This window comes from Nelumbo lutea, chromosome 1 (assembly GCF_056320005.1).
Source record: "Nelumbo lutea isolate HS-2025 chromosome 1, American lotus-T2T, whole genome shotgun sequence".
Lineage (NCBI taxonomy): Eukaryota > Viridiplantae > Streptophyta > Magnoliopsida > Proteales > Nelumbonaceae > Nelumbo > Nelumbo lutea.
Genome location: NC_142684.1, coordinates 177,520,111 through 177,546,243, shown reverse-complemented (window position 1 = coordinate 177,546,243; position 26,133 = coordinate 177,520,111). Strand labels below are relative to the sequence as shown.

At 37.1% G+C, this 26,133-nt stretch overlaps 3 protein-coding genes and 2 non-coding genes across 6 annotated transcripts in view; 1 reads left to right on the top strand and 4 right to left on the bottom strand.

The window, feature by feature from the left end:
• The window catches only part of LOC148879449 (cytochrome c oxidase assembly factor HCC1-like), a 40,152-nt gene extending 35,234 nt beyond the window's left edge, over positions 1-4,918 (top strand). The window contains exon 7 of the mRNA XM_088960980.1: positions 4,618-4,918. Within this exon, the coding sequence (XP_088817106.1) occupies positions 4,618-4,729 (112 nt within the window). The 3' untranslated portion in view covers positions 4,730-4,918. The remainder of the gene's footprint in view (positions 1-4,617) is intronic.
• A 4,136-nt stretch (positions 4,919-9,054) lies between these two features.
• LOC148879448 (uncharacterized) lies at positions 9,055-16,425 on the bottom strand. 2 transcript variants are annotated; one of them, XM_088960978.1, is made up of 5 exons: positions 15,547-16,425; positions 12,151-12,753; positions 10,418-11,668; positions 10,233-10,303; positions 9,055-9,538 (listed from the first exon to the last, which is right to left on the bottom strand). In XM_088960978.1, the coding sequence occupies exons 1-5, from the start codon at positions 15,640-15,642 to the stop codon at positions 9,202-9,204; spliced, it is 2,358 nt and encodes a 785-aa protein (XP_088817104.1). In that variant the 5' UTR covers positions 15,643-16,425; the 3' UTR covers positions 9,055-9,201. The 2 variants fall into 2 exon arrangements, with proteins under 2 accessions (XP_088817104.1, XP_088817105.1); XM_088960979.1 differs by having other exon boundaries at positions 10,418-11,449.
• Positions 16,426-17,596: 1,171 nt separating this feature from the next.
• LOC148879445 (small ribosomal subunit protein uS3x-like) lies at positions 17,597-23,380 on the bottom strand. The gene is made up of 6 exons (XM_088960976.1): positions 23,222-23,380; positions 22,889-23,036; positions 22,563-22,734; positions 18,533-18,587; positions 18,174-18,305; positions 17,597-17,964 (listed from the first exon to the last, which is right to left on the bottom strand). Exons 1-6 carry the CDS (start codon positions 23,249-23,251, stop codon positions 17,806-17,808), a joined length of 696 nt encoding a protein of 231 aa, XP_088817102.1. The 5' UTR covers positions 23,252-23,380; the 3' UTR covers positions 17,597-17,805.
• LOC148879447 (small nucleolar RNA snoR143) lies at positions 19,631-19,791 on the bottom strand. The gene has a single exon (XR_016105991.1). It is a non-coding gene; the product is annotated as a small nucleolar RNA snoR143 (small nucleolar RNA).
• Positions 21,207-21,369, bottom strand: LOC148879446 (small nucleolar RNA snoR143). Its single transcript, XR_016105992.1, has one exon. It is a non-coding gene; the product is annotated as a small nucleolar RNA snoR143 (small nucleolar RNA).
• Positions 23,381-26,133: the final 2,753 nt, after the last annotated feature.

Genomic DNA, 26,133 nt, shown 5'->3' with positions numbered 1-26,133 from the left:
ACAATAGAACAGTGTGGCAGAGCGGATGAACCGCACACTCTTGGAGAGGGCTCATTGCATGTCATCCAATGCAACTTTGGATAAGTCCTTTTGGGCCAAGGCAGTTTCCACGGCAGCCTATTTGGTGAACCGATCTTCGCATTCAGCTCTCGAGGCTAAGACTCCGTTTGAGATTTGGTCAGGTACTCCTGCAGATTATTCATCTTTGAGGATTTTTGTTTGTCCTAGTTATACTCATATTAACGATGGAAAGTTAGAACCTAGAGCCAAGAAATGATCTTTGTGGGCTATGGCTTTGGTGTAGAGGGTTACAAGTTGTATTGCCCTTTGAGCAGGAAAATTATTATTAGTCGTGATGTTATATTTGATGAATCACATATGTTATCTCCAAGGAAGGAGGATTCTGTTGCTGGTGATTCAGGTACATCACAGAATGCCTAGATGCAGGCGGAGGTGGAGCCCAGTCCATCTTCACAGTCTTCTCAGTCTATTTCAGATGAGCTGGTCACATCGAGTGATGTTCAGCCCAATCAGGAGTCGCACACTATTGCCAAAGATAGATCGATGCGACAGATAAGACCACCAAGGAGATTTGATGATTGTGTGTCTTATGCATTGACCGTCGCTTGTGAGATAGATGGCACTACCGATCCGACCACTTACGATGAAGCCGTATCCAGTCTGAACAGTGGTAAGTGGTTAGTTGCCATGGAAGAGGAGATTGCATCTCTCGAAAAGAATGGCAAATGGGAGCTTGTAACACCACCACCAAAGAAGAAAATTGTTGGGTGCAAGTGAGTCTACATGATTGAGGGGATTTCTGGTGTTGAGGATGCTTGACACAAAGCAAGGTTAGTGGCATAGGGTTTCAGTCAGGTTGCAGGTATTGACTATACCGAAGTCTTTTCCCCTATTGTTAAACATTCTTCTATTCGCACCTTGCTTGCTTTGGTAGCTATGCATGATATAGAATTAGAGCAGTTAGATGTTAAAACCGCATTCTTGCATGGTGATTTGAAAGAGAAGATTTATATGAAACAGCCAGACGGTTTTGTTGTGGAAGGAAATGAAGACCACGTTTGCTTGTTGAAGAAGTCCCTGTATGGCCTTAAGCAGTCTCCAAGGCAGTGGTATAAGCGCTTTGACGCTTTCATGGTGGTTATTCTAGGAGTGCTTTTGACAGTTGTGTTTATTTCAAGAAGCTCTCTGATGATTCCTTCATTTATCTGTTATTGTATGTTGACGACATGCTCATTGCTTCTAAGAATAAGTTCGAAGTTGTGAAGTTGAAGTCTCTCTTGAACAGTGAGTTCGAGATGAAGAATCTAGGTCCAACGAAGAAAATTCTGGGTATGGAAATTATTCGTGATCGTGAGAACGGGAAACTGTTTCTCAGTCAGCAGAACTATATTGAGAAAGTTCTCGATCGTTTTGGCATGTTAGATGCCAAACCTGTCTCCACTCTTCTAGCAACTCACTTCAAGTTGTTGGCAAAGCAGTCACTAAAGTCTAATGAGGAGAAGGTCTATATGGCTCGTGTGCCTTACTCTAATGTTGTTGGTAGCATCATATATGCTATGGTATGTTCGCGTCCAAATATTGCTCAGGCAGTCAGTGTTGTGAGCCGTTATATGTCCTATCCGGGGAAGGCTCATTGGGAAGCAGTGAAGTGGGTATTTAGGTATTTAGGTATTTGAGAGGTACGTCTGATTTCTACCTTGAGTTTGGACGATCCGCAAAGAAGCTTGTCGGTTATTGTGATTCTAATTATGCTGGAGATCTTGATTGGAGGAGACCTCTCACTGGCTATTGTTTCACTTTGGGTAGTACCTCTCTTAGTTGGAAAGCTTCACTTCAGTCGACTGTTGCTTTGTCTACGACTGAAGCTAAGTATATGGCAGTGGCTGATGCCGCTAAGGAAGTTTTATGGTTGCAAAATCTGGTTGGTGAACTCACAGGTAGTCGGGAGGCTACAGTGATCTATTGTGACAGTCAGAGTGCCATACATCTGACTCATGACCAGATGTTTCATGAGAGGACCAAGCACATTGATGTGCGTTATCACTTTGTTCGTGATGTTGAGGATGGTCGATCTTTAGTCAACAAAATAGCTTCTGCTGAGAATCCCGCAGATATGTTGACAAAGCCATTACCATCATCCAAGTTCGATGCTTGCATCAACTTGGTCGGTCTCGTCTCATTTGATGCTTGATGCCCTTGGGGCATTTGGAGAGGGAGGTTTTGGAGATTTGCTGATTGAAAGAACTTGTTGAATTCTCGCCAAGGTGGAGATTGTTGACGATTGGTGTGGCTTAGTAATTCAACAGTCCACTAATTACTCCACTAATTGCTCCACCCCTTTCATCTTGCTGAAATTTAGGGACCACGTTCCCATTTTCTTCTCTATAAAAGGAGCTTCCAAGGAGACATCAAGGTGGGCAGTGAGCACTAGAGAGCTCTTATACAGAGAGTAAAATTGAGAGAGCCACAAATTTTGAGTGATAAACACATTTGTCAGAGTCCATCTAGATGTTTCCTCTTGTCGATCACTGAGTAGTGATCGAGGGACCACGTTCCCATTTTCTTCTCTATAAAAGGAGCTTCCAAGGAGACATCAAGGTGGGCAGTGTGCATTAGAGAGCTCTTATACAGAGAGTAAAATTGAGAGAGCCACAAATTTTGAGTGATAAACACATTTGTCGGAGTCCATCTAGATGTTTCCTCTTGTCGATCACTGAGTAGTGAACACTTTGTGGTCATTCAATTTTGTTGCAGATATTGTTATCTACTAGTTTCTCTGGCTTTGCAGCCTATGCCATGGAGTGCATCAAGGCTTTGTTAAAAGCATCTCGACACTATTAAGGTGGCTAGTTTGTAGTACCCTCATCAAGGACATCAATAAAACAAGTTCTCCTCCCTTTCCCGCGGATGTAGGTCACTTTGACCGAACCACGTAAATCTGGTGTCATCTTTACCTTTCGCTTTTGCTTTAATTATTTGCTTTATAATTCACATATTTCTCAATTGTTTTCTAGATCGCCATACTAATTAATCAGTAATTCAGAGTATTAATCCTAACAAAATGGTATTCAGACTCACCATTGGCTTTGCAGAGAGTACACCAATGAGGACACAAACAGCTGTTGGGTCTTTTTCTTTGAAGTAGATCACATATATTAACTCTTTCCAGAAAGGCTTCCCAAAAGAAAATCCCAACCTTAGGGGGTATAGGAAGACACCACACCTCTTTAACAAGGAAGGACAGACCCAAAGAAGAAGGTTGGACTAGAGCTTTAAAGAAGGAAGCACGTGTGAAGGAACCGGAAGGGGCGAGAGACCAAATTCTGCTATCTATCTTTATAAGCTCTAAAAAAACAACCCTTCAAGAATAGATAGCAAGGATAGGACATTATCAAATTCTGTCTCCCTAATTTCCCTTCTAAAGCCCAAATTCCAACTGAACCCAGAGATTGAGTTGGAAGGAATAAGGAAGGAGGAGAATGGCTGGTTTTTAAGAGTGGAAAGGGTGAAAAGATTCGGAAATTGATCTTTTAAAGGAGAATCCTCAATCCAGTATGTTCCCAAAAATTATTGAGATTACCTGAGTGCAGGGCATACCTAATCCATGGAGAGAACAAAGGCAAAATAGCTTGAATAGATTTCCAAGGTGCTGTTCTTGTAGTCCTTGCCACAATCCCGGAGTCCCATCCATTGTCTGCTACCCCATAAATGCTGCTCACTCCCTTGCGTCAACTACCTTCAATTTGATCCTTCCTCAATCTAGTTGTGTATCGAGAATTTTCTATTCACTTTGGCGAACCAATTTAAATACAGAGGAATATGGGAATTTATAATCAAGTAGAAAGAAATAAGATAGGGAATCAATGATGAAATATAAAAAACTATTGTCTGAATTGAACGTTAGGAACACTGAATAGAGATTTCAGTAGTTTGGAATTTGATGAAAGCCAGAAGCTTGAGGGTGGGCCTTGGTGTAATGGTGACAGATAGTTACAATGAAATGTCCATAAATCTTCTATAACTAGTCAGATAGTAACATTGAAAAATTTTGTAAGTATAATCTTCATTAAGAATAGCATACTCTTTTTATGGGCCAGATCAGATTTGGTTGTTACCCTATAGGGCTGGGTGGGGGTTAATTACTCTTTTCATTTAGTCAGGTTGGGGTTGGGGTACTTGGATGTGACCTGTTTGAGTATTGACGGCTAGCCAGGACCAATATTATGTAATGACCCTTTTAAAAGGCCAAGCAAGTGCAATGGTAAAATATCGGGCAGTAAGCATGAGAAAAGTGGGTTCCAGTCTTAGCAGATACTTAATGCAAGATAAAAGGTTAGGTAACTAGGCTACCCTGGATAACCTGGACCAACATTGGATAATGACCCTTTTATCTTCCAAATGCAAGTTTTTCTTTTCATCAGTCACCAAGTATTCTTCCTTAATATAACGAACTCTATCAGAATGATATCTTTGTTTTTTGGGTTTTGTGATGTGGCAAAAATGAGTAGTCACTTGTATCCTTGTAGAGCCGATCTACAATCCAGATTGAACCTGATTTGACATGACTGCAAGCTTATTTCTGCAAGTCTTTTTTAGGTACTTGATGGGACCAGACATGGAATTTGTAAAATTTTTCGGGAAGAACCATGACGTGGATGCACTTACAGAAGGAGTAATTAAAGAGATAAAGCAGTATAAAAAACTTTGATTCCTTGATCTTATTATACTTTTGTCTCATGAATTTTGTGGCATCTCTGTTTCAAAGGCGATTTTAGTTTGGTCTTCTTGTGTTCGAGTATCTGTCTAGTTTTATTAGAGAAATGCTGCTTTATATGGTGAGACTGCCAAAACTGGAATAATTATTCAGGTTGACCTTGGACATATACTATTCTATAAATTCTCTCTCTCTCTCTCTCTCTCTCTCTCTCTCTCTCTCTCTATCTATCTATCTATCTATATATATATATATATATATATATATATATATATATATATTATCTATGATGATTCAGCCAGTTAGACTTTAAGAGAATAGTTCCTGCTATCTCATCCCATCAATTTAAATTACAACTGAACCCATAAATGTTGCCCTCTGTCAAGTGTTAACCCCTTGTTTAGCTAGATGATCAGCCAAATTATTTGTCGATCTTCGAACCCATTGAATTATTGTTTGCATGCCCTTTGAAAACCATCTGAATCTTTTGATATCACTACCAAGAGTCAATGGAGCACTTTCAACCTGCAGCAACTCGCATATGACAATTTTGTAATCTCCTTCAATTACGAGTTTCCTCACCCCCTTATCCATTGATGCTTAAAATCCTTAAGCATCTTTGAGCAAAAGGAGTAAATGATCTGCCATAGATGTAAAACCTGCAAATACTGTTAATAAAATTAGAAGCAAATCAAAATTTTCTGGATGAAATTTAAAAGTGGATTCATCATCATCATCACACCATCCAAGCATATGGGGTTGGCTACATGAATCCTGTTTAGGGACTGAATTTTTTATCAACCCTATCTAATCTACTGGCTTGTGGTTCCCTCCAGTGTGGCTCTGAGTACTATTTGATTAGTTTGAGACCTTGGAACCCACAATTCTCCTGTTATTTTGCTTTGTACAGTGAAAATAGCAATTTTGTTGGACCAGGACCAGGCATAAAACTGGATTGCTTTCTGGGTCATGGTTTTCCAGATATTTCATTCCGACTGAAAACCATAGGAATGCAAATGGATTGGATGGGATTTGAATCAAGGTATATTCGAATCTGATCCGTTCGATACGATCTGAAGATCCAATTAGATCTGATAGGACTCAATTTGAATTTGAATCTTATTGGTAAGTTGGACCTTCAAATCTGATCTGATTTGACTTGTTTTCTTTAAAAAATAACAAATTATTAAAAGAAAATTAAAATATACTAATTTATATAAAATAAAAACAAAAAATATAAATATTTTTTAATTATTTTCATCATAAATATACATGTTTTTATAAAAAATTAATATAACAAATTTATAAAAATGATATAAAATATATATTTATAAATAAAAAATAATATATATGTATTATATATTTATATTTATAAGCATATAATATATGTCGGATCGGTCTGAATCTGATTCGATTTCTGATCGAGTCCTATTATCCAATTCGAATATCTGAACAGGGATGATCCGAATTCAACCAAATAGGATCGGATCACCCCTAAATAATCTGGGACCCCTTTAAGCGACTGAGGTGCCAGGTCACTGGTTCAACCATCCACTCCAGTCCGAGTCTTTAACTCTGGAAAATAGAGCAATCCCAGAGTGATGAAAATGAAAGAGCATCTTGACTCTTGAGAGCCCTTTATAACGAAAAGCACAAAATGCAACAGGGGAAGTGCTTTAGCACAAAACACAAAATGCAACCTCTAACGCTCGTTCCCCCGTACCCCATGCATAAACCATCGGCTGTGGCTCTAAACTTGATCTGAAAATCAAGAATTTCTAGTCACCATCCACAGCCACAGCCTGTCATTCGACTCCACATGCAGGTCAATAGACCATTCTATCTTAATATTACATCCTAAAATCGTAAAGTAAAATTGTTACGATTCATTAGTCCCACATCAGTAGTATGGGATGCCATTGTGGGGTGTATGTGTCTGGGTTCCCTCTTAACCGCTAGCTTTTAGGGGTGAGTTCTCCTAAGCCACATAACAGATGGTATCAAAGCCTACACTATGCTTTCCAGTTGCAATCGTGTGGCGCAGGTGATGATGTTGGTATTGCATTGTTTGGTTGGGATTAGGGGGACTAGTGCAAAGTCAGCCTGTGAGCACCGGGATTGTGGAGCGTGGTGAAATGTTACGATTCATTAGTCCCTCATCAGTAATATGGGATGCCGTTGTAGGGTGTATATGTTTCTGGGTTCCCTCCCTCTAACAGCAGGCTTTTAGGAGTGAGCTCCCAAGGCACAACAAAATTCTGCATTTTGAGTTCTCGTCAATACCTGGCCAAATCAGAAGGTAAACGCAGAGGGTTTGGGCCTTTTGGTATAGACATAATCTCCTCAGAAATGATTGGAACCTCCCTTCGCCCATTGTATTTTAGTGAAAGAAACACAACTTTTTGAAAAACAACTGTCGATGAAGCACAAATATAAAATGGTACACAATTAGAATTAGTAGAGGAAACATTGGAGAGGGCTCGTCCAAAAACAATCAAGAGGGCATGACAGGCAGAATAACAATAAACAGAATATGTACTGACATCTAGTAATTGTAACATGGGTATGGGGTGAACTAATTAGCTTTCTATTTCAGACTTCAGTACATCATCATCCTTGCTGGGCACTAGAGTAATACCACTTCTTTTAAGAAGATTAAGCAGCTTCTTAGCTTATTGCAAATAATGGAATGAATAGGTGATTAATAAAAGCCTAACATGAGTCACAGGCAATGTCTTCTGCTAAAACCTGTTATTATTATTATCAACAAGTGTAACTGGTATAACCTGTATAATGTTGCTCGGAATCTCAACTGAAAAGTAAAGCAACATCAAGGCCGCAGTGTATTTTCTTTTGGTCCAAGTTCTAGCCCAGTTGATTTCATCGCGTATTTAAGCTTCTCTTTTTCAAACTTAACCCCATTCAACATGACTGTTCTGTCCAATTTATAGCTTGTGCAATCATCTAGAAGTGTCCCACTGATGCTTTCTGAACTGGTGGACATTCAGGCCCCCTGAACCTGAATCTTATAGCATCAGAGGTAACTTCGTTTCTAATGCACCAATAAAGTCATCTACGTTGTAACCTCGTTACTATATTAATAGAAGACTAGAAAATAAATAAATAAACAATAATTGGCTTCAGGAATTTTATATTATCCCATTAAGTTGGTTCCTTTGCTTAAAAGCTAAATGGCCTATATAAGAAGAACCCGACATACACTATTTTCCACACAATGCAAGATGGTTATATTTTCCAAAATTGTGAAAAACATATAAGAAAAATTAAATCATTTTGCTAAATAAAAACCTATTCAGGTATCTCACCTAACGGTTGAATGGTTCCTGAGCCTGTTTGACTAAGTTGTCTAGTGTTCAACTTTGGTGGGCCTGTGTTTGTTCATGCTTCAAGTCCAATGGTCTTTCACATGAGACCTATTTAGAGACCTCACTTAACTGCTTAAGTTTTTAGGTTGAACGGTTAATTGAGGCATTTCTACTTGCATTTAGGATGTGCATGCCAATGTAGTGATATGAATATATCTTTTTCTGTCCCAAATCTGGCAGTTATTATTATTTAATTATTAATATATCACTATTTTATTATTATATTTTTAAATTTATTATTTATTTATTAGCATTGGTGATGCAATTTTAGCCCCCAATGAAATCCAAGTGCTATATGCTAGATCCAATCAATGGGTTAATGACAGGGTGCATACTAGGCCCATTGGTACAATGCATGCAGAATCTGCCTTTCTCCTCCTCAATAGAAAGGATGCCTTACGACCAATTTGACAAATACAACGTAACATTATTCAAATATTTAGAAGAGAAGTATTCAAGCATTATTCCAAGTTTTAAGCTCCAAACCAGCATATCTTCCAACTTTCCCGTTGTCATGGCTGTGTAAGCTAAGGTTTCAAAAAACCAACCTAGAAAAGGAACTACTTTTTCCTCTGGTTCTCGGGTTTCAAAAAACCAGTGGTTGCCTCCTCCCTCCGCTCTCTTTCTCTGAATCAGACATCGCATCTCTCTCTCTCCAGTCTCCACCAGCCAATTAACTATTTTCGTTATTGAACTGTGAAGTGTTTACCCGAGTCGAGTGGTTCAATAGTTAAGACTATTATCCAAGTCGACCGATTAAATCCGTATCACCCTTGATGAGATTGAATTCAAATTGGGACAATATACCATTTGCAGCCCTATTTGGTTGGATGTGATAACCCTAAATCGGTTATAAACCTACAGCCCTACTTACGTTGTCAACAGAATCTGATGAAGAGGCATTTCACGAAGAAAAATGACAAGGGAACCATGTGAAAAAACTTCTGCCTCTTAAAGATACAGCATTAAAATACAATTAAAAAGAGAGTCCTGCTGATAAATTATGACCTTATACATGTTTGTCCACAGATTTTCTATCCAAATTATAATCCGTAAAAAAATAAAAATAAAAAACTGTGTTCATTTTCCAGTCAGAAACTTCCGCAAAGTTTTCTTTCTTTGTTGACTTGCGGTTGCCACTTTCTCAGACTTCCACTTCCGAAACCTTTCCCGATCCTTCAACCACTTGGAATAATCCTTACCTTGTTTGCACTCGACGAAATCAACCAAATCATCCAAATCAGATTTTGGATGGCCTCCTTGTATGAGTTTGATAAAATTTTCACCATTACAGGTATCCTCTTCCTCTATGCCAAGAACACACTGAGACTCTACATCCCCAAGGACCAGTGTATTTTCTAAAGTTTCTGATTGGACAACTTCTGCTCCTGCAATGTATCTTGTGAGAGCCTTTGATCTGCAAAGGGAAAAAACATTGCTGAGGGATGAAGGCTAAAGACGGGATTTTGGCAGCTCGTCATATAGTGAAACTTCCCTATTAAATAGGAGTCCAGCCACCACTGTAAGATACAAGGATAATAACAGAAAAAAAAAAAAAAAAAAAAAAAAAAAAAAAAAAAGAAGAAGAAGAAGAATCCTTATTTTAACCCATTCTCCCCAGCATCATCCGCCATTTCAACTTAATAATCACTGTAAAATGGATGAGTAGCGACTGACAGATCATTACAACATCTCACTCAAGTTACAGTGCAAAATATCAACTTAATTGGATAATCTTAGCCAAGCATTCAAAATTATCAAAGTACTACAGGAATTCGTAATTATTAATGAAACCCAATACCTACCCTAACCTACCTTGGGTTGACATCTCAGAACCCTAACCCAACTCTGTGCTAGAAAAGTCTACCCAAAACCTGATCCCATATGGTCAGGTCAAGTCGGATTTACCCGTTTAACCTGACCCTTTTGACACCCCTACTTTTAGCCATTAAAAATTTGATCAAAAGCCAAAATCCAGCCTGTATTTCTGGGTGACGTATTAGAAAATAGAAATCCTCTTAGTTATATATTTCATCAGTGGATAGTTCCTTCTCTTCAATTTACAGAATGAAGTCAATGTTATCTCCCATAACTTAACGGATATTGCATACCTCAAGTACGTCATCTTAATTTTTTGGAATTGCCTTGCAACTATGGCGCTAGAACTTATTTCGATTAGAACCTGCATTATAAGTCGGGAGTTTTAGAAGTAACTAATGGATAACACGGAACAAATTGACAAATAAGGAAAAACATAACTCAACCAGCACGTTGGATAAAGAACAAAAAGAATCACCTCTGGGGATTTATCAACAGAAGGCTGAGCAGATTCCTTTTCAAAGCCAAGAAATGACCTCAACCCATCCACATTACCCTCTTCAAAAGTAATTAGATTCATAATTGTCATCATCATGAATATGCAACTCTTCCACAGGAATTCCAGCCCACTATTAAAACTAAACAACAACAATCCTGCCATGTGTATGAGCATCACTATCGACTCCTTATGTCTGCCTGGGTATGCTCCCCTTGCATCAAAAAAGATGAGTTGGATTGGCTGACTGACACTGTACTGTTGAAAGCAACCAATTATACCCATTATAAAATCATATTCTCTACATGAAGGATAACCTTCCAATGCTTTTTGACAACCTGAACTTCCATTTTGTTTCAGCCACCAAACAATTTGCAGCAATGAGCTGCTCATTAACTTTAGTATAGATGCAAGAAGATACAATTTTTCTGAAATTCCATTTACATCTTTATTCAATACATTAAAAGCAATTTCATTTGAGAGGATCCTTGATATGATATACTTTAGAATTGAGAAAATCTCATCTCTGCATGTCTTGTCAAGAATGTACAGGTTCTCTGTCATGTATGCAATAGAGACACTCATTATACCAGATGTCATTTTGGAGTAAGATTCATGAACACCAGAATGCCAAGAGCAAGTTGACTTGGGGATTTCATGATTAATTCTATTATATGTGACTGGTCGAACATTAGATTGAAAAGATGGTTGACACCCTCCTCCCAGTATACATGGTTTATCAACCAATTTAATGTTACCTCCAAAATGATTGCTGCCAAATTCCAAACTAGAAATATGTAAATTGTACAAGATGACTGAATGTTCAAATGCTGATATGTAGCAATTCTTAGCTCTGGGATTTAATCGTGTGTCCTCTGGATCCCTGACAATGCCAACAGCTCTGGAAATCAAGCAAATGAGATGTACTTGGAATATTGGTGGTGCAGAAAACACTGTGGGAGTTCCAAGCAATACTATAGCTGCTGTCAAGCTCAGTTCTGGAAATCTGAGTTCCTTGTCATGAAACCAAAATAATGTGCTCAAAAACTTGTTAAATTGTTGCTTGTCAGAGACTGAAAGGAGAAAATGAGCAGATACCACCTCCAACACATCATTGCTATCACCATGACTACTATCACATATAAACAAATTTTCACCCATGCAAGAAACAGAATCTATTACTATAAAATATTGTCTCAAACGTCTATGCACCAAAAGCTCATCTGCAAAGACCTGGAGATGTTGCCAACAAGGTTTTCATGGCAAAGAAGGTACATAAAAGTTCCTTTAGTATACAATTAATAAAGGCACTTGAGCTTTAAAAGAATTACACTGATTATTGCATGTCATGGTAAAGCTTTCTCAGGATCCAGTTTAACTTAAAACTCCTAATTTTTTTTAAGCCTTATATAATTTCCTATCTTTTAAATAATTGAGAACATCCAATACATCTAATACAATAAGGTGAGAAAAGTGATGCATGGTCTATTAAATTAGTAAGATCCCCTAGGTTGATCCTACACATACATTTGTCTGACATACATAAGGATTATTCTAAGAATGTCACTGAGTCTTCCATAAATGGATTTGATGTCCTTAATCAAGAAATATGATGCCTAGTTTGTATAATAAATTCTATATTCAATTAGCATTTAACAATGCATGCTTGATAGTAATAGTTAAATAAATGAAAAAGATGGAATCAACAATATTACCTCAAGCATCAAGCAAAGAATAGGAATGAGTGAACAAGGCTGCTTAGCTAAAGACATGGAAGCGTTGAATTCCTCAACCACAGACACAGAGGTGATACTATTATTACTAGCATAAATGCACTCTTGTGAAACTGATCTCTTTAAGCTAATAGTGCTTTTCTCATTTTCTTTCATATGACCAGAAATACATAATAACAGATCTGGAGAGCACACTTTCCGAAGTACCTCAAGGAGAACTTTGCATTTTTCTAAAAGAAAACTTTGATCAAACTCTAGCAAGAGCAGGGTAATTAGACAGCATCTTAACAGCATAGTTAGATCTTCTGGATGGGTCAAAATATCTGAACAAAGTCTAGCTCGGTCGGTTGCCATATTTACAGATGAATTGAGCCAAGCAGATAACTTTTCAAACTTCCTCTGGAGTTCTTTGAAGAGAAAATTGGAGAGCTTACAGATATCAGCAAATGTTGCTTTCAAATCAAACTGATGGCTCTCCCTTTTCAAATCTTTTAACGCTTCAATGTTAGAGCAATGCAATGATGAATTTGAAAACAAGTAGACAAGAAGACAATATAAACTTCTGAGAAGTGGTGCCTTTAAAACCTGAAAAGTTGAGACAATATAAACTTCTAAATGTTATTGATAAAAAGGCAGAAGAAAGGACCATATTTTCACCCCCAAAACCTTGAATATAGAACCTTTTGCTAGAATCAAAATGACTAATCCAACAAAAATTCATAATGAATTAATAATTTCTTCCATTTGCAAGAACCATAATTTGGGATTTGATGCATTTCAAATGCCCCTGGCATGCACTTTATGATTTTCCCCATTTGCAAGAAATTGATATTTTGAAATGTTAGAGTTGGCTGAGTAGGGATAGTTTTGTCTTTTCATTATATGTTATGGTGTGTTTTGACAATTTAGTTTCTTTTTAAGTCACATGTCCCACACTTAAGTAGGGGCATATTGGACATTGTACCCTGATTTAGTAAACATAAATATTTGGTCGACTGGGAGAGATTGGACTCCTTAGTTCGACAGTTTCTCTTCTCCTCTTCTTCTCCTTCTTCTCTTCTTCCTCTCTTTCTCTTTTTTGGTTAAAAATTTGCCTTTACTCCACAATTTTAGGTTGAAGCACTTTATTTCCTGTCCAGATAGACTCTCTGGTGTGTGCCTAATTTGGGAAAACATGTATTGGCAATGTTAATATTGCATGCTAGGCAGAGCATCAATGTTACTTCTGGGGAAGACAAGCTAGCATGATAAAAGTATTGTAGATCTGATTTAGTTTGGGCCACTAATAAAATAAGTTTAATCGGAGGGAGGTCTCTTTAGTAGGAAACCCCCCCCCCCAAGTGGGAACATCTCATCTCTTTCAATTAATTTGCTTTCAATAAAATTTAAGTATCATCCGGTTTTGTGAGTTGGTAATGGTTTGTGGTGTGGTGATAACTTTATTGGTGAACGTGTGAATCTCCCTTGGTATATCGGTGAACTGTTATTTTAGAGGTCCCTTCAACATCTCAAGGTTTATGGTTGTTGTTGATTCAATAGTAAACCATTTCCATGAAGGTTGCTTCAACATCCTTACTTGCAAACTCAAACTGGTTTTCCCACCTTGAGTTTTAGGGGGGCGTGTTGAGAGAAATATTTTATTTGGTTGTATTTGGGTATATTTGTAACGTTGATAAATTATGGGAACCTATATGTATTTATAGGAGAAAAAGAGGCTTCTATGTAATTCTGATGTATTTCGGTCTATTGCTTATTTAAGGTAGTGGTTATGTGAAATTAGGGTTTGAGGAAGAGTGAGGGAGAGAGAGTGTGAAAGTGAAGTTATGTATCTCTTGTTCTTATAGTGGATATTTTTCCTCTCTCGTGGATGTAGGCTACCAAACTGAATCACATTAAATCTTGGTGTTTTCTCTATTTCTTCTTCTTGTTTTCTCCTTGATGTGCTATTCTATTTTATATTAGTTGACATGGTATCAAAGCCATTTCATGTTGTTTAACATGGTACCAGAGCCATTTTATGTTGTTCAACAGAGTAAAAATGAAAAGGAGGGAAAACAGAAAAGAGGGTGGACTTTATGAGAATCCTGAAAATGAAGAGGGTGAGTTGCTACTAAAACTGAGCATGCAATATGCTTCTTTAAGAAAAAAAAAATATAGATTCCTCTTTTTTTCCTTGCATTTCATTGCTTTATGTATTCCTTCGTCAGTACTCTATTTCAGATTAAGTAAAATTCCTTTGATCTTATTACAGATCAAAAGAAGAAAAATGTACTAGAATCTCTAAAGAAGAGTTTACAGTGGGCACAACACAGGTTGAAACAACAAGCCGAGTGACAAACTGACAACATTAAAAAGTGGCAGTTCTAACTTCTAAAAAGGAGATTTAATTTTTGTACACGTAAACCTACAGCTACATTGCCAAATTTCAGTGGCTATGAAGAAGCCAAGGAAATGTCTTCTCAAAGTTACAATCCTACAAGGTTGTCCAATGCATTGGACAAACAGAAAACAAAGCGAAATTACCCAAAGAAAGATTCATCTGATCTAGCATTTCATGTTTCATTTTTGAAAAAGAAGCTAGGACAAAACAATGTGGTACAAAGCAGTTTCCCTCTTATGATTATGAAGTAACTTGTGCAATGCAAACAATCGTTTATAAATGACTGATACATATTTAGACATCATGTCTTACAGTCACGCATTTTAGTGCATTGGTCTAACCTTTTCAGATACCGATCAAATTAAAAAAAAAAAAAAAAAATTACTGTCCAGAGATACCACGGAATGAATTGTACAAAAACCAGGAATGGTTTCTGAGTTCTAACCTTGAGGTCAAAGGTTATTATAGTGGGTCTTCAACATGCTGCCAATTTGGGGAAGCCTGAATTGGCAGCTTTAGCTTTGCAAAGTAGGTGTAGTACAAATCTTATTTTTGGTGAAGTCATTAAATTAGAATAAAATCTAGAAGATTTGATTTGGTTTGGGTCCTTTCTAAGGTAACATGGATAAAAGGAGCTTGGGAGGGTAGATAATACAACAGGTACAGTGAAGATTAGAATAGGGAAAGTTGCTCTTGTTGGTTGTATAGGATTTTCCCATTCAAGGTGGGAATATCCTATCTCTTAAAGTTTTTTGAGGCATCACTCTCCCTGTAACGCCAACAAAATTTTCTATGATTAGAGGTGAAAAGAATCATTTTTTAGACAGAGAAACCAAATTAGGCAAATTGTAATGTCTCTGACTATATGCGAAAAGAGTAAGAACCCACTAGGGCACTACTTGATTAAGAAATAGAATTAGACGAGCCAAAACCTTCAGGCAAGATTAGAAAAAGAAAAGATGAACTAGAAAACAATTCGAGAGAGGGAGACAGAGTACCTCTGGATCTTCCATTACATATAAAAGCTGTTTCAAGCTCTGAGTATCCCAGGTTGAATTTGCGGGATTGAAATCCTCCTCTTGGACTGGATTCATTGTTACACAGCGGTTTTGAGCTTTGACACTTCAATCAAATTTCAATTGCTCACCGTTTAACTTCGGCAGGGCTATCTTCCATTCTTCCTCCTGTATTTTGGCGGGGAAAATGAGGGAGGGAGACGGCACTTTTGGAAGGACCGGACCGGATGCAGTTGTACAGCCAATCAGATCCGAACACCAATTCGGGGTTGGGATCTGCTACCGAAAGTCCGAAACTGTCCCAACCCACCGCTGCAGCCGCACATTAGAAACATCTCCAAAGATGTTCCCGATGTGAGGTTGCCTTGCTGGTTGTTGCCATCGGCTGATCCGAATTCACTAATTCAAAACCCGTCCCACCAATAAAACGCTCCTAACATTTAAATGCAGCTCACGATGCACATTAGCCACTCATAACCACGAGGTAGCGCCACACAACGTCCCACAGCATATACGAGCCATGTATTCAGAACCATCTCCCAATGATATTGATGTCTCATCATTTATTGTATTATCATTGGAAAATGTTCCCAATACACGGCTGGAATGTGCTGTGGAGCGACTCCCCTCCTTCCATTGTCATTCATGATAATAAGGGTGCAAAGACATTGCTGTATATGGAAACATCTACTCATGAATGTAAACACCGAAAATATTCCCCATGTACAGCTGCAGTGTCATGTTGATAGAATTTTTGTGGGCAGGAGATCCAGCTCGGGTGCAAATGGATTGGATCGTGATCCTAAATTTAAAATCTGATAGAATTTTTGGATCGTATCAGATAATAAGACCTGATTAAAATTGGGATCATCTCTATCTAATCTTGAAGGATCCCTTCAACTATTTATAAATATGTTTACATTGTATTTCTGTAAATCTTTTGCATTATTTTATTTTTATAAAAAATATGTATATATAATGAAAATAGTTGAAAAATACTTATATTTTTTATTTTAATTTTATATAAACTATTTATATTTTCTCTCCCTTTAAATAATTTATTATTTTTTAATTTGAATCAGATCAAATCAATAACATCAGATTGGATTTAGATATATCCTGATTCGAAGAATCCAATTGCATCCCTACACTTCATGTTCCCAATATGCGGTTGCAATGGCTGGCTAAGACGTTTGGGACCGTGTATTGATAGCTGATCCGAAGCCATCTCAACCCCCAACTTGTCCAAGGGTAAGGGTAGTCAGGTAGAGCTGTCAATGGATCGGGTTGTCGGGATTATTAATTGAGATAATCGGTCTGACCTGATTTACACTCTACTTATGGCTATGGCTTAGGTCAAGAGATGTTAGTATGTTACCAACGTTGACATATTGGTAACCCTTAAAGCTGATAAGAATACGATACACGGCGTGATAAATATAGATATTTTGAACCCTTGGTTGGTATTATATACAAGCTTCATTAAATAACAAGAGTGGAAAAATAATAATTAATTAATAAAATGCACCAAAAAATTAAAACAAAAAAGTAACAATATCTACAATTATCAAGCGCAGTGGAAAGATGACTCTTTTCACAGAAATAATCCTTGCTTGACCTGATGATAATGATGATGATGATGTTGATGGTCTCTCTATGTATAATCATCAGCACCTGCAGCCATCCTCCACAAAATAAAATGCAGATGCCAAAGGAAGATTGCATTTGCAGGAAGAGAGTGTAACCATTCCGGGAGAGCTTCAACAATTCCCAGAATCCCAGCTACTCTTCACTGGTCCAAACTCCAAACTCCGAATCTCAGCTGGATAAGTTAGTATTTCTCTCTTCTAAGACCTCGTACGAAGAAGACCACGCCTGAATCTCATCTGGATTGGGTGGGTCAAAAGGTTCAAACGACAGGATGTCAAATGGCTCGACTTGACCTCGACGGTTGGGCTTTGGTATCATCCGCGTTAAAAGATTTAAAAAAAAAATACGATAAACAAGCAGAATAAAGAAAATGGACAATAAATAGAAGAAAAGAAAAATGTAATAATTTATTTATCCGTGAAAAAAATGCCTCGTTATAAAAATAATTCAACCAAAATTTGACTCGCAAAATCCTTTAATGTAAGTCAAAAATGAAAAAGATGAATGACATTTGGACCCAAGAATAGAAGACCCCTTCCCTTCCTAAAGTAATCAGAAAGAATGCTATCTGAATCAGAATAGGACATATCGTTAAGCAACCTCAATTTCCCTACTCACTACAGGCTTGACCAACTCCTCATCATCTTTCGGGGGGTGAATTGTGACAAGATCAGGCAATGGAGTTGTCGGGCCTTGCTTCCCCTTGGGATCCCAATCCAACATTATCTTCACCTTTATGCCCAGGACTCCCTGCATTCACCATACATATATCCATGGCACCACAGCAAATTAATAACAAACAAAAAAAAAATAAATTTTTAAACATTTAGAAATCAATACAATGCATGAAATAACACCTTTCTAATGGTCAGAGACAACTAGAGAGTGAACAAAGACCTCCTTGAAAGGCAGTGAGTAGAATTTTGAAGCAAGGAACTTGGCTTAATTATTCCACTGACCTGTCTAAGCAAAACATGCCTTACGGCTGAGTCTATGTATTCATTAACTGGCTGACCAGAAGAGATCATGTAACCATCTTTGAACTTCATCGATTTGGCACGTTGTGCACGGAGCTTCCCACTCACTATAACCTGGCAACGAAATAATTTCCATTTAAGACCGGTCGCATGGTTTGTAATTGTACTAATGGTTCATGTCTTCATGACACTTGAAAACTTACAAAGAGGATGGCAAAACAGGATTCATGTAACCAACCCCATATAGTTGGAATGATCAAATAACAATATCCATATGGTTGGGATACGGCTCAAGGTTTAGATGATGCCTGATGTTGATGAATAGCCACCATGAAACTTACCTCACATCCTTTTGCACCACTTTCCATGATGAACCGCAAAACACCATAGCAAGCCCTAAAATGAGAAAATGGGTACCAGCTCAGCTAAACTACAAAATTTATTGTAAGACTTGAAAAAACAAAACAAATAACTTCTCAAGAATTTGTTATGCCTTCCAACAATATGTTCCTCTCATATTCGATCAACAAGAAATTTTAAACATTGCATTTCAAATATTGTATTTGTTACCTTATTTTTCATCTTTGAAACATCTTGCTCATAGGCCTCTTCCTTTTATGTTTCTTCCATATTTTTCTCCATTTCATCTGTCTACATAGGTCTATTTGCATTTCCATAATCACCATTTACTAAAAGTAATTAACTCTTACTTGAATACATCCTCAAAACAATAAGTAATAATGCTTTTTGTCATCTTTTTTATTATTTATTTTTATGCTCTAAGTAACCCCTTTTGTAAGCAAATACTAAGATCAACCTGACCATGACAAATTAAAGATTTTAATTTATCTGCCAAGAAGCTCCCATTCAGACCAAACATTCATTAAGCTTTCTTTATTTTCTCATCTTTCCTTTCTGTATATGTCTAAAGTCTAAACCAGTGCTTTCAACCCACAATCAGACCAATCAACCCATCACTCAGCCAGAGTTCTGAGCCCATTACTCCATTTCACCGCTAAACTGCTTGCCTTCTAAAACCGATTGACTCATTTAATGACCAGGTGACCAAGGCGGTTGAACCACCAAAACATTTGATGCAGTCAGCATGTTAGATATTATTTCTTTTTCGTTTTTTTTGTATTTTCTCAGTCCCATCATAAATAAAAATATTACTATTTATCACACTTATTTTTATTTAATATGATGAATATATGATATTAGAAATGTCACCAATTTTTTCTACAAAATATTCTGTATTTCTCAATAATTTTTAATGTTTTTTTATTTTTATTATTTAATTATGATACAACAAGTTGACTCATTTGAACCATATGGTCACTACACTGACCTGCCACCTAGGCAAAAGAATATCTGCTTCAAGGTCAGCTTTAAAAAATTAGTGTAGACTGTTCACTGTTAGTCAAAAGGGGGAAGGGATGTGATGTAAGATGAAATCAGTAGCTGAATGGCAAAATAAGCCAATCACCTGTGGATTCATCTTTACGGTTGTCTGGCCACTGCTGATTGAACAGCTTTTTCTTTATGCACCTAGCTCAAGACCTCCCTACAAGAATTAGAGAGGCCTATGATACAAGTGCAAATAGTCAGAAACTCTGGATTATGGGTTCAAAAGAACCATAATTCCCAATCATCACATAGATAAAATGAATCCAATATTTGAAAGATCTTCCCTGACACAATTTTAGTATCATGAAAGGATAAAAGCATTTCCATCTTTTACCAGAGTTTTTGGCCTTTAGAAAACCCAATATCAACAAAACTCGCTGATTGTGAACATTCATTTCTTCTTCTTTCTCCACAAGTCTTCTTTGAACACATCAGAAATCCCATGGCTTTTAAAAATTTCCCTTGATAAACCCACAAGTACACAAATAGCACCATTTATGTAAAAGCACAACTGCAAGGTGCAGCACTAACAGGATAGAAATTTTAAGTAACAGTATGGTACTCCACACTCCTAAACAATGTAAGCCTTATGTGAACCCTGTTACTGCTCTTCATTTAAGAGACTTTCCTTCTTACATTCATCTTTTTATAAGAAATAAATAAATTAAAAATGCACAACCCTGGATATGGATGTCAAAATGTCTTGGTGGCTCAACCAAAATCCTACCCAAAGGGACCCCAAGTTCCCAACTCAACTAATTGAAAAGAACTACCCAACCCAACCCACAAGCAGCATCCCTTCTTTATTGAAAAGAACTACAAATTTTGCAACATCACTAAGTCACTTGTCACAGAAGTTTCATGAACATTCCATTATGCATATCTATCATCTGTTGAGTATACGTAAAGGTTTATGATAAATATTGTTTAAGGTTTCATTTAAAGGGAAAAAATCTCAAGTCTTCTAATGAGATAAAGAGAGATTAATATGAGACAATGTCAACAAAACATCTAAACCAGCAAAATCACGATGCCCATAACAATATGGAAAAGAAAGAAAGTTGACTTTGTGATCCCAACAGGTCAGGTTAAGTGCAAGTCTACTTCAACCCGGCAACAAACCAAAGCTGTCCCAAACTTGATCAAATAAGGTCAGGCCAATGCATGATTACCATTTAGGGCATGCTTGGGAGTGCTTTTGACCTAAATGGGCTTCTGAAAAAACCATTTTTTGAAACAGGATTTTTTAATTTTTTGCAGGTCACCTGTTTTTTTTTTCAAAATAGCTTCTTTCAAACATACAAAGCAAAATGGAGTTTTTTCCTGCCTTTTCCAATGCAATAAGCCCATTTTGAGATTTTTCACCAAATGTTTTCTTGACTAGATTTTGGCTTCTCCAACATGAAAAGCACAAAAAGACCATTGGAAAAGTGCTCCTGAACATGGCCTCAACCCAATCTATTCACACCCCTAACCCTGAATACTAACCTAAATAATCAGCTCCAAAACCTTCCTAAAATTAGTTCCAGATCTCAAAGACTTGTTTTCTTCATATATTCATTGGTAAGACTTTATCATTATTTAGTGAACAGGACCAACAGGTAGTGAAATTGTGAGATGAAATCAGTAGACAATAGGCATTTGAGCCATTCACCTGTGGATCCATCTCTACGGTTGTCTGGCCGCTGCTGAAACAGAACAGCTTTTACTTTGTGCACCCTAGCTCAAGGCCACACTACTGGAATTAGAGAGGCCTACGGTACAAGTGCGAAGCAGGGTAAATGCAAATGTAAATGAATGGAAACATAACCCCACACTCCCCTTTTTATTGCTCAATGATCAAGAGCATTTGTTAGAATAAACTCGTCAAGGTTGGATCAGATAAAGAAATCACAAAACAAACACTGTTTGGTCAGAACCACACTCCCAAACGAACCTTATTTGGAAGATCCAACCCCATTACAGTTCTCTTCAGTGGACATCGGTTGTTTGATATTAGAGAATACTATAATAAATAAAAGGCCTTTCGAAAAATTATTGTGCATTCAGCATAAGGATGTCTGTTTTGTACAATTACATTCAGCGTCCAAGGACTGATTCCTAGCATGTTGCAGTAGCCATCACCTTCAATTATATTGCCTTACTAACAAGCTCTTGATTTGCTTTAAGCATCATGTATAATACCAAAGTTAGAGCATGATGGTGGCGTATAGTCATAAGTTAGCATGGATCATGAATAATGCTGACAACATTTTTTTATTTTAAGAAGAATCACAATACTCCAATCTTGAAAATAAGGTTCTTTCTTCTGACATGGCCATATAAAAATGAAAAAGAAATCAACTCTAAGACTTCTCTCTGGAAAAAAAGGTAGGCATTTTTGGGGGTTCAATTGGTCGCATTGGTCCAACATCCTAATTGAATTATTAGGCATCTTCATAGAAACATTCACTTGAATAGGAAACCTTTAGCACACTGACCCCATTAATAATGTAGCCCTACATCGTAAACCGATAAGCTACAAACAGACCTGATTGGATCCCATACTTCTGACACTTCTATTACTAAGTTATGTTCTGAACTGCATGAGCATCAAGCACACTTCGCTGTTTACATTACCCTTGCACCTTGGTAGACAGAAATTCTGCACCAAACGTTTATTTAAACAAGTAAAGCATGCTGCCAAGGCAATATAATCCACGAAAGGGTCGGTAATGCAGAATCAAATTAAGAAACAAAGACGGTGGTTATACAGAACAAATCAGATATCACGGTCAGTGCATCCTAGACTACGCATAACACTCCAACCAAACGATTAAACCACCCCTGATACAGAGTACCAGCAAGCATACATTTTGCATATAAAACACAACATTCAGAACAATCCACACACCAGAAAACAACACCGATAACCCACAAAAGAAAAACATGCATAGAACCAAAACGAGAAAAGAAGTAGCATACCTTCGAACAGCAAGACCACCAAGTAGCTTGTACCGTAAGGACTCTGCTTGAGCGATGGCACAAAGGCCTCGATTGTTGACCTTTTCAGCATACAGTTCCACACTATTCTCAGGAAACTTGAATCTCTTTTGAACAACAGAAGTCAATTCCCTGATTCTTCTCCCCTTCTCACCTGTAAAATAAAGGAAACGAATTAAATCTATACCACGAATTACAAAGTTCGCTTCTTTTGGCAGATCTTCGTTAAAAAAAACATAAAAATGAATCAAAATTGAAGATATAAAAAATAACAACTTTAGTAAGCAATAAAATATATACCAACTTACCAAGAACATTCTGGGTTCTGGTAGCTCGGATGATGATCTCAGTGCGCATCGGAGTGACACGAACCTCAACGCCTGAGTACCCATCCTCAGCAAGCTCTCTCGTAAGAACCTCGTTCAGTTCGGCGAAGAAAACTCCATCCGCAACGAACTGTATACGACAGAAAAATAGGACACCAAACAAGGGTGAAACAAGTTTGAACCAAAAGTCTTAAGGATCCAAGATCACTACTAGGTGAGGAAGAGTTCAGATTAAACTGTAATCAAATGTAGACCCAGCAGATTGGGTTATTCTTAAACAAGGATTAGAGCTTATTCTTCATAGCTCATACTCACCTTCCTCTTTTTGCTCATCTGAGTCGCCATGATTGGAGTTGACGAGGCCGGAGAAGCTATATTGCTCAGAGGATTGTGGCCGAAAACTGAAACACCAAAAAACCCTAGCCTGGTGAGACTTTGGAGAGGAAAAGAATTATATAGGAGCGGATGGCAGCTCAGGCTGCAACCATGGACAAGCCGTAATATGCAATACACGGGTTGGGCTCGGGTTTGGGGCTTTTTGGTTTCGGGTCGAGGATACGTTCAGTTTGGCCGAGCTCGAGCTCGGTACGATTTCAATCGAGCTTCGAGCCGAGATCGAACCCAATTTACAGACTCGATTAATAAACGAGTCGAGCTCATAAAGTTTGGCTTATAAGGTTTGTAAGTCGAGTTTGATATATATAATTACATATAATAAAATTATAGAAAATAATATATATAATAAAATTATTATAATTCTTAATTTTTTAAATATCAAATAAAAATTATTTTTATATATAATTTTTTATTTTTGTAAAATATTTTTCCTTAAATCAAGCCCGAGCTTATGAGTTTTTTATTCGAGCCGAGTTCGAGCTCAATGTTCTAGCTTGAACCGAGGAGCCTTATATAACCTTGGCGAGCCGAGCTCGAGCCTCATACTATTTGGTTCAGCTCGGCTCGAATCCACCCCTAGAGAGAATCTACCCCAGGGATAAAGCATCTATTAAAAACATATATTAAGGAAAAGGGAAATTGTCTAAAAGACTCACCATGAGTTTTAAACATTTCTCTTAGGTTGTCTTTGGTTTGAAGGAAAAAGTAGAGAAAGGAAAGACAATGTAAGGATTTCCTACCTTTTCCTTCAAAGCAAACATAACCTTAAAGTCACCACAACTTTTCAAAATGTCTAAAACTCACAATGTCACTAACTTGACTTAAAAAGACCAACGGGTGTTAATATATTATCATTTTAACCTTCATAAAAAATATATATAAAATATAAAGGAAAAAGTCCAAAAAATATTTTCAAATATAAAACACATAAATTACAAAAAATATTAAAATTATAGAAATTTTGAACAAAATAAAAAATTATTTTCAAATTATAGAAACTATTGAAATTGAAAAACAAAATCAAAAAATAAAAATTGTAGAAAAAACACAAAAAATTATAGAAAAACACAAATAAATAACAAAAATACAAGAAATTTTTTAGATCATAGAAATTAGAAAAAAGTAAAAAACATTGGGAATTATAACAAAACACTAAAAATGCAAACAAACCAAGAAATTTGAATACTAAAAAAGACAAAAAAAAACTCAAAAAATATAAAGATTGGGTAACGGTGCACCCTTTTCCTCTAACTCACCATTCAAGGGTAATTTAATCATAAAAATTATTATTTATGCTGACATGGACGCTTCTGTTAAGAAGCATTAACGGTGCACTAACGGAATGTGTGTTTTGGAAAGTAAAAACTTACTAACATGGTGATTTTAGACATTTTGAAAAGTTGTGGTGAGTTTAACAGAAATTTTGATAACTCATGGTGAGTTTTAGATATTTTTCCTAAAAAAAGGAAAGAAAATAAACGAAAACAAAATAAGAGAGAGAGAAAGAGAAAGTTGAGCCCTAAGGCTTCGTTTGGTTTGTGGGAAGATTTAGGTGGGATGGGAAAATGTAAAAATCTACTCTTCCATTGTTTGGTTTTCTACATGATAAAATAATAAGAAAACATTGTTTCAAGGAGAAGAGAAGAGAAGGTGAGGGAGAAGAAAGCATAGTGTCTTCGACTATATCTACGAACCCAGAAGAAGAAAGAGAAGAAGAGAGGGAGGAAGGTAGTGTCTTCGATATGTGTATGCGAACCCAGATCTAAGTTCTGTGTCTGTGACCGTGTCTGCGAACTCAGAAGAAGAAAGAGAGGAAGAGAGGAGAGAGGAAGGAAGTGTCTCCGATTTGTGTCTGCAAACCCATACATGAGTTCTACCATGGCAGAGCTTATATTTGTGTCTGTGAACCTAGATTTGTATGTACGAACCCAGAAGAAGAAAGAGAAGAAGAGAGGAGAGAGGGAGGAAGGGAGTGGCTAAGAGGGGGAGCTGCCGCCGCTGCTCTGTTTCTAGGTTTGAATGGGGAAGGGTGTGGTTGTCACTGGTTTTGCCGAAAGAGAGAATGAACAGCGGTTTCTTGCATTTTTCCACTAGGGTCGCATGGTTTTGGTGTGATCCCAAATCCATGATTTTGGGATCTAATATCCCACACTTTTCTCACCCCATCCCCCTCTTTCCCTCAAACCAAATATGAGAAAAGGGAATATTTTTTTTTCTCATCCCCATCCCACAAACCAAACAGAGCCTAAAGGGATTTCCGGTTTCTTATTTTATGTCAACCAAACACAGCCTAGAGGTATTCCTGTTTCTCTCATTTTTCTGCCAAACCAAACACTGCCTAGAGGTATCCCTGTTTCTCTCATTTTTGTCTTTTATTTTTTACTTATAATATCATTCCTTTGCAACCAACCGCAACAAAGGGGGTTTACATACCTACCTCTTATTCGAATTCAAATCTGATTTATTGAAGTTGGATTTGGATATCCATTTATCTATAATTTGATTAAATTTGAAATATATTAGTATAAAAACATATCTATACTACTTATAAAAGAGTGAATAGCATTGTTTTCTGTAATTTTCATTGGACAAGTTCTACCCCCACCTGTATATGCATAGAGAGGGAAACTATATATGTAATTTAATCCTATTGTAATAGCAAAAAAAAAAAAAAAAAAAGGTCCCCAGCCCCACATAAGGATGTTGAGATGTCAGAATATTCCACTGATGTAGGTCATGTGAATAGTTTAAAACTTGGATGTAGCAGTGGATTTCCTTCATTTAAACTCAAAGTCCAAGTAGGTCCACAGTCAAGTGTTAAAGCATTAACC